Raw genomic sequence first — 13,555 nt, 5'->3', positions numbered from 1 at the left:
ATGCACTTACCGGGATATTTAAGCCTCACTGCGAGACTCTCCGAGTGTAGGACTCCCTTCTTCCATGAAGGCCTACCCACTAAAACCTAACCTCCCACGGCCCGCGCAAATCCCCGTACCTGGGACCGCGTTTAGCATTACTTCGGGTACGGGTGCGCGCTACGTGAGCTCTATGGCTACTCTCACGCTAATGGGCTAGGCATCCGTCTTCTCGTTTACTGGTAAGTATATGCCTCACATATGTGCTGACCGTATCCCATCTGTCTCTTCGACAGGTCATGTTATTAATGACACTGCCCGGGGATAGGTCGCCAAGTACCTCTTCTACCCTCCTTCGCTGATGGGAGAAGTGCCTGCATTCGAAGAAGGTGTGGCGTACATCGTCTATTTCCCCACAGTACAGGCAGCTCGGGCTATCAACTTTACCCATTCTGTGTAGGTATTTGCGGAAGTAACCATGTCCCGTTAGAAACTGGGTCAGGTAAAAGTCTACCTCTCCGTGCGGTCGCTTCAACCATGGATTCAGTTCAGGGATTAGTTCCCTAGTCCACTTTCCTACGATGCTGTTGCTCCACTGATCTTGCCAACATCGGATCGATTCTTCACGCGCCTGCATGGCAACAGCAGCTCTACTTGCTTGCGATCCGTTGTCATATATTGTTTTTCTTTCCTCAACGAGAAGATATATCGGTATGGTTCCCGCAACGACCAGGACAGCTTCAGCTGATACCGTGCGGTAAGCCGAAGATATTCGCAGCGCCCCTCTGCGTTGGACCGAGGTGAGGGCGACTCGGTTCTTCCGGTATTTCATTGCGTACGCCCAGATTTCTGCACCATATAAGAGTATAGAATCCGAGGCTGATGCAAGCAACTTCCTTGTGCATGGCTTTGGGCCACCTGTGTTTGCCATTAATCTACTCAACTGCGCTATTATGCGCGCAGCTCTTTCGCAGGCCCCTCGTATGTGATCCGAGAAGTTGAGTTTGCTGTCTAACCTCACTCCCAGATATTTCGTTGAAGCGAGTGTTTCTATTGGCTGGTCCCCAACCATCATGTTCCTGGTAGTGGGAATACGTCTCTTTGTGAGGATGACGATCTCCGTTTTAGCTGTTGCTAACTGGAGACCGTGCTCCGCCATCCACCTATTTACATTACGCATGACCTGGTTTAATTTTAGCTGTGCCAGCTCGCAGCTTGGTGCTGTTATCACAGCTGCCACGTCGTCTGCAAATGCAACGAGGAAGGTGCTTTCTGGCATGTCTAATCGAAGAAGACTGTCGTAAGTTATATTCCAGAGATCGGAACCTAGTACCGAACCCTGGGCTGCTCCACCTGTTATTTTTACCTTTTTTTGACCGTGAGTACTTTCATATATTAAATACCTCTCTCTTAGGTAGTCCCTTAAAATTTCTAACAAATATTGCGGTACTTTGAAAGTGCTTTCTAGTGCCTCAAGCATGTCCTCCCACCTAGCTGAGTTAAAAGCGTTTTTGACGTCCAGCGTGACCAGCAACACTATAGGTCTTGCTCTGTGGCACGCTGTCTCGGCTTTCTTGACTGCGTCTATAACTTCTGCTATGGCATCGATTGTGGAGTGCCCCCTCCGAAAACCATGCTGTCTGGGCGACAGTCCTCCGGCGTCCTGTAACGCTCTGGTGAGGCGTTGCTTCAGAAGACTCTCCATCAATTTCCCTGCTGTGTCCAACATACATAGGGGACGGTAGGATGATGGAGAGTTGGGATCTCCTTTCCCTTTTGGAATGAGAACCAGTCGTGCTGTCTTCCATATGGTGGGGAAAATTCTTTCTTCGAGACATTTGTTGTACATGTGCAACATAAGTTCTGGGCAGTCGTTTGCAGCTAGTCTAATTGCCTCCGCGGGTATTCCGTCGGGCCCAGATGCTTTCCTAGGTTTCATAGTTCGCACGGCAGTTTTAAGCTCTTCTTCTTGCGATCTCTGGTTCCACGTTGCGATCTTCATGGGTAACGTACCCGCCCTCCCTAGGCAGTTGGGTGGGAAACAGGCCATCCACAATGTTCCTTATTTGGTTCTCGTCCATCAGCTGGTTTGGCGGACGGAACTTCTTCATTACTATCTTATATCCCTGCCCCCATGGGTCTCGATCCACTTCCTCGCAAAGCGCTTTCCAGCACTTAAGCTTGCTTTGCTTAATGGCAGCACTAAGAGCTTTCTTCGCTCCTTTGTACGCTTCCGACTTTTCTAGAGCCTCAGGCCTGCCGCGCGAGCGAGTTGCTAGCCTTCGCATCCTGTGGCATATTTTCCGCAGCTCCGCGATTTCGCTATTCCACCAGTATACCTGCGTTTTACCCCTCCACACTCCCCTCCGTGGCATAGAGAGGTTGCAAGCGTGGCGAAGACAGCTCATTGTCTTTTCAACCGTCTCTTCCGTCGGACTGGAGTTGTTGATTATCCGTCGGGCATCCCCCAGTACTGATGCGGAGAACGTGGCAGAGTCGACCTTGGATTAAGTTAAAGTTTAAGTTAAAGTTAAAGTTAAAGTTTAAGTTAAATTTAAAGTTAAAGTTTAAGTTTAAGTTAAAGTTAAAGTTAAAGTTAAAGTTAAAGTTAAAGTTAAAGTTAAAGGTAAAGTTAAAGTTAAAGTTAAAGTTAAAGTTTAAGTTTAAGTTTAAGTTTAAGTTAAAGTTAAAGTTAAAAATAAAGTTAAAGTTAAAGTTAAAGGTAAAGTTAAAGTTAAAGTTAAAGTTAAAGTTAAAGTTAAAGTTAAAGTTAAAGTTAAAGTTAAAGTTAAAGTTAAAGTTAAAGTTAAAGTTAAAGTTAAAGTTAAAGTTAAAGTTAAAGTTAAAGTTAAAGTTAAACTTAAAGTTAAAGTTAAAGTTAAAGATAAAGTTAAAGTTAAAGTTAAAGTTAAAGTTAAAGTTAAAGTTAAAATTAAAGTTAAAGTTAAAAATAAAGTTAAAGTTAAAGGTAAAGTTAAAGTTAAAGTTAAACTTAAAGTTAAAGTTAAAGTTAAAGATAAAGTTAAAGTTAAAGTTAAAGTTAAAGTTAAAGTTAAACTTAAAGTTAAAGTTAAAGTTAAAGTTTAAGTTAAAGTTTAAGTTAAAGTTAAATTTAAAGTTAAAGTTAAAGTTAAAGTTAAAGGTAAAGTTGAAGTTAAAGTTAAAGTTAAAGCTAAAGTTTAAGTTAAAGTTTAAGTTAAAGTTAAAGTTAAAAATAAAGTTAAAGTTAAAGTTAAATTTAAAGTTAAACTTAAATAAAGTTAAAGTTAAAGATAAAGTTAAAGTTAAACTTAAAGTTAAAGTTAAAGTTAAAGGTAAAGTTAAAGTTAAAGTTAAAGTTAAAGTTAAAGTTAAAGTTAAAGTTAAAGTTATAGTTAAAGTTAAAGTTAAAGTTAAAGTGAAAGTTAAAGTTAAATTTAAATATTAAAAATTTTTAAGCTATTGCATAGATTTTATCGCGGGCTTTGAGCGTGGCGACTGAATCAAAAAAAACCGTAACTGATATATGTACATAAAATCATGTAATAACATCTGTTAATAACAGCAAAAGTTTCGGTGTTAGCAACAGGCTGATTACCCAAAATTGTATCTATTTATGCGAATATTGGTTGTTGTCATTGGTGTAGATTTATCTTCACTACTACGCTGTAGATGGCACTGGTAACCGCCAGATGCCAGATGACCTGCACGCTAGATGATGCACACCAACACATACACACACGCTGTACATAATTGCCTTTGATGCTGTTGAACTTAGTACAGTAATTACGTACAAAGTTGTTCCCTTTGATTTTTCTTGTTCAATTATCAATTCAAATTGTGCGTAAAATAAAATAATAAAAATATGTATGAAGCATGTGTGCATCGTGAAAGTTGATAATATGCAATAGCTTTACCGCGGCATTCCCCGAGTGCCACAGGTCCTCTTTTTTTTTGATAAAAACGGCAGATACATTTGCATCTATTTCAGAATAGCTTAACGCATCTTTTATGAAATTTAAATCATGAAGCGGTGCTGATATAGCATTTGTACTTGAAACCATGCTTTTATATAAATATTTGCAAGAAAAATACAAATATCTCGTACTCCGTCGAGTTCCCTTTTTGTAAGGTTAAATTGTGACCGTAATATCTTTAAGCAATATATTGCTTTGGACATCCACCGAGCGTGACTGTTGGTGCCGGGTGTTTTGAAATTGAAATTCCTAGCACTAAAAAAGATCAATGCTAATTGAAGCATTTCTTTATAATCTTCTCAACTATGCAATTTAGTAAGCTGGTTACTAAAAAATTCTTTTAAGTCTTTCCGGTTATTTGAACTAATTTGTGAAAATATAATTACATCATCAAGTCCACTTGAAAATGTTTCATGGTTAAAATTTGGCAAACCTTTCAAATATGAGTACACCAGATGCAGAGGTCGCACCAAGTTTGTTTTCAAAGACGGCACGAAGTATAATTTCGTATATATGGTGTCTACAAGGTAAATGGACTAAATTGTGGCCTATAATTTTTTCTGAATAACCTGAAGCTCCATTGTCAACACCAGTATTTGAGGCTGTATTGTCATATGATAGATATCCCTTTTCCTTTATCTAAAACATTCCATTTTTAGTGGACAATATACAACTTCTGCTATATTTTTACCAGTTGAAGAATTTATTTTGGGTGCTCCGAGAAATTTACTTGTACCATTGGAGCTGACCAAAACTGCGATCAACTTTGCTGCGTCCTGTTAAGTCCTGCATCAGCTTTCCGTAGAAATGCGCGATCAATGCTCAATCTCTACTTAACTATGAATTAAAAAAAAAAACACCAATATTTTTAACGCTGCTCACTAACGAGTCCAACTTACATTATCAGGGAAACCAGCTGAGATTTTACTGAACTCTATCAAACGATTTTTCCGACGAATACAATGAATTGTGGAACGGTTGATGACATATTCTTCTACTCGATGACCCAATGCCTCAACAGTTGCAACAAGTATATAAGCTGCCATGCCATCCGATACTTTCGCATTGTCCAATGCAGCTACCAAACGCGGAGTCATAAAGTGCTTCCGACCTCTTTTTGTGACAGGAGTAGAGCTGTGTTTTATTTCAAAAGTAGCATTTGTTTGAAATGTCATTGATTCCACTTCTGTTCTACAATAACCTCTTGCATTTTTATTGCTGTCTGGCTCGCCATGTGGTGTATCATTTTCATAATATGAATCATTGCAATCGATCAAATTGACAACAGCTAAGAAATTGTGAAAATTGAGAAATTGAGAAAACGGCTAAGAAATCTATAAGAGATGTGCAAATGATAACAGGACCCCACGTTCAAACTATAATTATGATTTACTCTAATAGTTAAAATATAAATTACCTGCTTGTTGTAACGTTTGGGTAAGGCTTTTTCAACTGAGCGCCGTTTTCACCAAAGTCAATATTTTGCGATGATATTTGGTCAGCGGCGAGTCTTGTGGTCGAGAAAAACACCGTGTGAATACTGTTGCAAAATTCTGCACGGTTTGCTTTTTTTAAATTGGCAATTAAATATTTTTGGATTGTTTTAGGAAATGAATGTTTATCCGAAAGTAAACGTCCAAATGGAACAATTTTTTTGGTATAGATTCAAAAGACATTTAAGTACAGGGCAAAATTATTTTTTTGCAAAAATTGTTTTTGTTGTTGGTTTGCAATAAATTTCTATAAACAATTGAATAGAGAAAGAACAGTTTATTTAAAAACCAATTCTGGGATAATCTACGAAAAAAAATGCTTGTGATCTGACATAGTTTGAAAATATTGCTTTGTTTTACGAAACTTTAGTATTAAAAATTTTGTTTACAATAAGGAAAAAAATAGAGTTATTAATAATAATTTTGTTTGCATTGATATAAAATACGAGCATATTGGTGAACAAAATGCTGAACCCAAATCACTGGTGAACCCTTTTCAAAAAAATAACCATAATACAGTGTACACAAATTTAGTACGAATAAGTGATGAAAGTGTGAAATTTAGCGAACTAGCCGGACAGTATGTTCACCAGTGATTTGGATTCGGCATTTTGTTCACCAATATGCTCGTATTTAATATCAATGCAAACAAAATAATTACTAATAACTCTATCTCTATTTTTTTTCTTATGGGAAACAAAATTTTTAGTACTACGGGTTTCGTTAAACAAAGCAATATTTTCAAACTATGTCAAATCTCAAGCATTTTTTTCGTAGATTATCCCAGAAATGGTTTTTACATAAGCTGTTCTTTAAAATTTCCATCTGCGAGGCGGACAAATTGTTTAAATATTCATTTCTTTATAAAAAATTTATTGCAAACCCACAACAAAAACAATTTTTGCAAAAAAAATAACTTTTCCCTGTACCTGAATGTCTTTTGAATCTATCCCTAAAAAATTTTCCCATTTGGAGGTTTACTTTCGGATAAACAATTAATTTCCCAAAACAAACCAAAAATATTTAATTGCCAATTTAAAAAAAACCATGAAGAATTTGCAACAAAATTCACACAGTGTTCTTCTCGACCACAAGACTCGGCGCTGACCAAATATTATCGCAAAATATTGACTTTGGTGAAAACGGTGCTCAGTTGAAAAAGCCTTTCCCATTTCTTTTTGATGTTTTCTTTTGCGTTCTTGTCCTTTGCCATGCCGCACTTGTGCTCTTTTTTCCCGTTCATATAATGCCGGGACGTCCTTTTTGTCTTTGATTTTCCAGGAACTTTTTGTCTTCGTTAATTTTCATGGTGTTCAAAGCATCAGCTGTAGCGATATCAAACAGATCTTCTAAATTTTCCACATATTGATCGATTACTTTCATTTGTGCATTACCTCTTTTATTAGGAGCATTTTTTTGAATGGATTTTGACTGTCCGTATAATTTAATCAATTTGTCAACACATTTATGGTCTTCACGAATAGGAATTCTGGCCTGATGCCAAAATATTTTGGCTGCATTGATAGTCAACATGGCACTATCTTTTGCATCAAGATCGACATATCCCATGTTGTAGAAAAACATTTTTAATACCTGTTTGTTTGATGGAAGTTTGGCACCAGTAATTTGATGTGATGTTCGCCCAACTAAATCGATATTGTTTAAATTTTCGAGCGATCTCCGTGTCACAATATTTGGTGTAGCAAGAACTTGCTCTGCAGTTGAGAGCGACATGATGTACAAAATACGTATTTGATAAACTCTTTAAATTATTATCCAATATTAGTATGTGTTCTTTTTATTGTCTAGTGGAAAGCTTAGACTACGAATAAAAACCAGTAAATTTACGTTAGTCTGACGCGCACTGATACTTTTCGTAACTCAAATCCAAAACTTACTGAATCTTTTCTATTCCTCAAATATTTTTTACAATTTCTATTTCATTGCGATATATATATTTATTGTTTAAAAACCTAAAAAACACACCTTAAGCATGTTGTTGTTGTTGTTGTTGTAGCGAAAAGGTTGCTCCCCGAAGGCTTTGGGAGTGTTATCGATGTGAAGGTCCTTTGCCGGATACAGATCCGGTACGCTCCGGTACCACAGCACCATTAAGGTGCAAACCCGACCATCTCGGGAACGATTTATGTGGCCACATTAAACCTTCAGGCCATCCCCTCCCTCCCCACCCCCAAGTTCCATGAGGAGCTTGGGATCGCCAGAGCCTCGTCTGTTAGTGAAACAGGATTCGCCGCGGATAGGTGAGGTTGACAATTAGGTTTGGAGAAGCTATATATTGCGCTGGCAACCTGAAGAGTTGCGCTGCACACCCCTTGAATCTGATATTTTAGTCGCCTATTACGACAGGCATACCTACCGCGGGTATATTCTTACCCCCTTACCCGCTGGGGGACACCTTAAGCATAGTTCTGCTCGGTACGCATGCAAACAGTGCCATGGCGTATACGTAACAAAAGTTACACATATGGAAGGAAAACCAATATAAGGATATTAAAAACTTTAAACAGTTTTCGGATCCATTAAACGTGATGGATCGCAGCCAAGCTTCGCATGTAACTTTTTTAGAGCGAAAGGAACAACAATCAGGCCGGCACTTTTAAAAAAGTATATTTCTACAAATAAGGACACCTCTCATAACCACTGTAAAAATTTGTATCAGGAACAAAAATATAAAGATAGAGTGCAATAATCGATACATTCTTTACCTAGGTTCGGCAATGTGCACTCCGCCTTTATATTTTTGTTCCTCATAAATATTTTCCAGTGGTTGTGTTAAAATTTGAATATCAGAAGATCCGCAAGATTATCGTGTTTTTGGTATGGACAATCATCTAAATTATAACAAAGTTTTGAATATAACACATGCTTGTATTCTATATGCATTTTTATTGGTTACGATTTTTTTGCGCACTCTTTACTTAGATATTAATTTATAACTTCAGAATAAGTGTTTGCAATTTTTCCATTTTTTCTTATTTATTAGAACTCGACATTTGAGAAAAGGAAGCACGCTATCTCTAGCTCTCAAGAAGTTCGCAGACACTCTCAAATGGCGGATAAGGCGTGGCAAGAAAAGAGAATGCCAGAGCGCACCTTTCAAAAATTTAATTGGTATACTTTTGCTCCTGCCATTAATTCTGAAACTAAAGATTACTATAAAATCATGAAAAGGCACATGGAAGTGGAAAGTAACTCGTCACTTGCCAATACTAGCGTAGAACGGCTTGGTATATTCGACTTCTCTACGAACGAGAGTGGTACTTATCCATCCAAAACCAGTACTATGTCAGGTAAGGATATTAATATATTTGCCTCCCTTTGGATGCACGCAAAACGGTGTCATCGATTAATTGTCGCGCATTCATATATATTTATGAATTTTGTTGGCTTTCAGAATAAATATAAGATGAACATACAGAGTTATGTTATAACTTCCATGATATTACTCAATGACCAAACATGCATTTGTAAGTTTATGCGGATAGTTCCGAATCAAAGGAGGAGACATTTAAAAAGAAAATAATGCTTGAAGCAACATACTGATATATATAAACATGTGTACCTAATTATACGATATTAAACAACACAAATAGCAAATAGTACATTTCGAAACCCTAACACCTTTATACTTCTATGTATCTACGTATGTATATGTCAATAGATTAAAAGAGCTGACCATCCATAGTCTTGAACGCATCATAAGTGATTCATCATCGTCGACGCTTCACCATCTATACGATTTTAGTTAGCCTCGGAAGCCTGAGAATAGCAGGGTACACCGCGGGAAAACTCTTCCAATTATTTTCTCGAGAACACTAATTGGGAAATAGGACTTTCGGATTTTCGATGACAGCTATTTGGCAAAATAAAATGTTTTTACGCCTTTCTATTTTCGTTTAAGAAATTGAAAAGTATAATTATTGTTGCGAATTTGTTTAAAATGTATCAACAAAATATAAACAATACTCAAAACTGCACTTCATATTGTATTGACAAAATGAGTAATGAACTGGTGCAACATCAAGGCGCTGCCCTCTTATATATGTTATTATACAAGAAATCTGCTGGAGCTCTCTTCTTCCATTCAGCAAATTATTTTTCTGGCGGTCATGTGGAGTTCTATCGTTATACGCCAAAATCTAATAAAGCCTTCTAAAAAACTCCTTGCGTGATTTTTGAATGGCTTTGTCTCAAATTACCTAAGAGTTCTTTCTGTTGCTTATTAATATACTCCTCAATTTAAAATGAGGAATATTATTGCAGAGTACTAACGTATTTTAGCACAAATTTGTACAAATAACTGATATTTCGACACAATTTACCTAAAGTATTTTGCTAGGTTCCCTTTAATTTTACAAGTGAGAAATCCTTAAAAATGGCAGATAAATCTTCCCTTCAATCATATTCATTATACCAGCTTTTCTTCCTTAACCGGTTTTTCCTATTTTCTTCCTTTATATTAGTTTCCTTTGATGTCTTCTGCCAATTTTCAAACAAATTTTGAGGAATTTTGCCATCCATGTTTAAAAAACTCCCCGGAGAGGTGGAGTCTTGAAACTTGGAACGGATGTCAGAGCCCGATAACGTTAAACCCGAGGGAAGAAACTATGCTAGGTCGTCCAGAGATGGTGAAAGTTCTAAAAAACGTCAAAACTTGGAAATGTTTCTTTCGAGTTTTGAGGAACTTCTCGATAACCCGGATACCTGATACCTGGAAGAAAATTTCGGGCTCTAACAGGTTGTAATATTTAGAACAAAAGAATTTTCTAGATGTGGCAGGGTTCCAGATATTCAGAAATATTTAGAAAGTTCATATACAACAGGTGGAGTCTTGCGATCTCTATTTGAGTAACTTCCCGGAGAGCTAGATTCTTGAAATTAAGAACATATTTCAGAGCCCCATAGCAATGTAACATAAGGGAAAAAAGTTCGATAGATAGTCCAGGGATCGTGAGAATTCAATCACCCTAACTTTGAAATTTTTGTGTTGAGTTTTAAAGAACTTCCCGATAACCTAGAGGCCTATAAATTTGAGAGAGATATTCCGGGATATTTCGAAAGTCCATTTACAGCATGCGAGGACTTGTGAGATAGAGCTAGAGTGTTGAAACTAAAAACATACTTCAGAGCCCCATGATAATGCAACAGTAGGGAAAAAAATGTTTCGAGGTGGTCCATGGGCTTTGAAAGTTAAAAAAAATCGACCTAACTTGGAAACCCAGAGACCTGATCCTTTGAACGCAATTTCGGGCTTTATTCGCTTGTAATATTTAGGACAAAAGAGTTTTCTAGATAGGACAGGGATCGGGATATTTAGAGGCACTAAAAAATTCAGTTGAAATTGTGGAATCGTGTGATCGATGTTTAAGTAGCTACTGATTGGGCTAGAAACATGAAACCTTACACATATGTAGTTCAGGTCACCTTGACAATACAACAAAAGCAGAAAATGAAAAGAAGATAAAGCAATTTTACTTTATATAGTTAAATGGGCCAGAAGATACGAAAAATACCTTTTTAAGCAAAGACATAATCTTGTTGAATATATATATATATATATATATATATAAGTCTTTTACACAGTTAAGATTGAAAACAAATATAATTAGTATATACTTAATGGTGTATAAAGGAATAAACGCTTTTACACTAGTATGAAGTATGAACGTTGGATATTATGAGTTCAATACTCAGCAAGGAATGAAATTCGGAGAAATTCCTAGTAGTTAACTTTATAATTTTTCTCTAATATCAATAACAAGGAATATTTTTCATTTCTTCTGGTTCACTTACATGAAGGAAGTACTTAAAAATTTGTTTTCTTCTTTTTATATCGAACATTGTTCAGAATATTAGGAAAGGGAGAATGCAGAAATTCCGAATTTCGATTAATTTGCACAGTAGTATGCATTGCATTGCATGGAAGTCTGTTGAATTTTTATTTTAATGTATGCGCGTGACTCTCTCACCCTTCGTTCTGTTGCCATTCTTTTTTCAAAGTATAGAAAAAGTATCTTCATACTCAAAGCTGCATACTGTAATGTTGAAATAAAAACGAAAAGAATTTATGAAGTGCCGTTTATACGGCACCAAGAGTAAGTTGCTTTATTCATAATATTTCGGCTTATTTATACTAAAATATTCTATTCAAATTCTTATGTACTAAAGTTCCTATATACTAAACATACGTACATGCATATTGCATGAGCGATCTAAACGTTTGCACATAGCAACCGGTCGCACGGCCGCTGGCACATAAGCGTGGCTCATATAACACACGCGTTTTGCTTGCTTGCTTGCCTCTGGGAACGTAATTATGTTGGCATTGCTTAATATAAATACATTCACACTTATGACTCAAGCAGAGTGTCGAATGCACTGCAGCGTGTGAATCGTTTATAATGAGTGCAAGATATATGTATGTTACACCACCAATTTTTAGAGAATGGATTTATATTGAGTGTAGAGGCATTCTATTTCAATTAAATTTATGACAGAGTCTCAAGTGGTTTTGTATTTTAAGTGGTTTGCTTATGGAAAAGTGGTTTTGGTTTTGTAAATAAAAATTTTTCATTTTAATTGTTTTACTTGTGCGGTATATTTTTTTCAATGTGGGGTACTTGAGTTTATGAGTTTACATTTTCTTTTCTTTTTGTTCTTTGGTTTTAGGTAATTATTTATGTTACCAAATTTTCATTTTGTTTAATTCAGTTTCAAGTGGGCTACTAAATAATTTATTTCATTCAGAATTTTTGTTTGTTTTTTTATTAATGTATTTTTCTTTTGCATACAATAAAAATTTTCTTTGTGTTTACAGAATTGAAGTGTTCTTATTCTACGAGTTTAAGCCTATTTTTATGTACTATGATTTTCTTATTTTTATTGCTTAGAGGATAATTACTATTCTGATTTATGCTTTCTACGTTTCTATTTTCTACATTATAGGGAACTAATGTGAAGTTATTTTTCTTATCGATATTTTCTACCTTATAGGGCCCCTTATACCTACTATCTAACTTATGACCTGCTTCATCTCTGACTAATACTAAATCTCCTAAATTTATTTTTTTATATTATATTTTCCTATCATAACTAATTTTTTGTTTTTCCTTAGCCTCTTTTACTAATTTATAAGCTCTATCTTGCGCTATTTGTAACCAATATTTAATTTCCTTTTTGTAAGTGTCATAATTGTATAATGGGCTTAGCGTATTTTCTTGTAAAAATTCGGAAGTCTGTTGAATTTTTATTTTAATGTATGCGCGTGACTCTCTCACCCTTCGTTCTGTTGCCATTCTTTTTTCAAAGTATAGAAAAAGTATCTTCATACTCAAAGCTGCATACTGTAATGTTGAAATAAAAACGAAAATAATTTATGAAGTGCCGTTTATACGGCACCAAGAGTAAGTTGCTTTATTCATAATATTTCGGCTTATTTATACTAAAATATTCTATTCAAATTCTTATGTACTAAAGTTCCTATATACTAAACATACGTACATGCATATTGCATGAGCGATCTAAACGTTTGCACATAGCAACCGGTCGCACGGCCGCTGGCACATAAGCGTGGCTCATATAACACACGCGTTTTGCTTGCTTGCTTGCCTCTGGGAACGTAATTATGTTGGCATTGCTTAATATAAATACATTCACACTTATGACTCAAGCAGAGTGTCGAATGCACTGCAGCGTGTGAATCGTTTATAATGGGTGCAAGATATATGTATGTTACACCACCAATTTTTAGAGAATGGATTTATATTGAGTGTAGAGGCATTCTATTTCAATTAAATTTATGACAGAGTCTCAAGTGGTTTTGTATTTTAAGTGGTTTGCTTATGGAAAAGTGGTTTTGGTTTTGTAAATAAAAATTTTTCATTTTAATTGTTTTACTTGTGCGGTATATTTTTTTCAATGTGGGGTACTTGAGTTTATGAGTTTACATTTTCTTTTCTTTTTGTTCTTTGGTTTTAGGAAATTATTTATGTTACCAAATTTTCATTTTGTTTAATTCAGTTTCAAGTGGGCTACTAAATAATTTATTTCATTCAGAATTTTTGTTTGTTTTTTTATTAATGTATTTTTCTTTTGCATACAATAAAA

The 13,555-nt window shown here is 35.7% G+C and overlaps 1 protein-coding gene across 1 annotated transcript in view; it reads left to right on the top strand.

The window, feature by feature from the left end:
* Positions 1-9,385, top strand: part of LOC137235412 (uncharacterized) — a 567,181-nt gene extending 557,796 nt beyond the window's left edge. Inside the window, exons 3-4 of the mRNA XM_067758385.1 lie at positions 8,433-8,739; positions 8,844-9,385. Coding sequence (XP_067614486.1) covers positions 8,433-8,739; positions 8,844-8,848 — 312 coding nt within the window. The 3' untranslated portion in view covers positions 8,849-9,385. The remainder of the gene's footprint in view (positions 1-8,432; positions 8,740-8,843) is intronic.
* The last annotated feature ends 4,170 nt before the right edge of the window (positions 9,386-13,555 follow it).

The sequence above is a fragment of the Eurosta solidaginis genome, chromosome X (genome assembly GCF_040869045.1).
Source record: "Eurosta solidaginis isolate ZX-2024a chromosome X, ASM4086904v1, whole genome shotgun sequence".
Lineage (NCBI taxonomy): Eukaryota > Metazoa > Arthropoda > Insecta > Diptera > Tephritidae > Eurosta > Eurosta solidaginis.
This window is presented reverse-complemented; position numbering and strand designations above follow the sequence as displayed.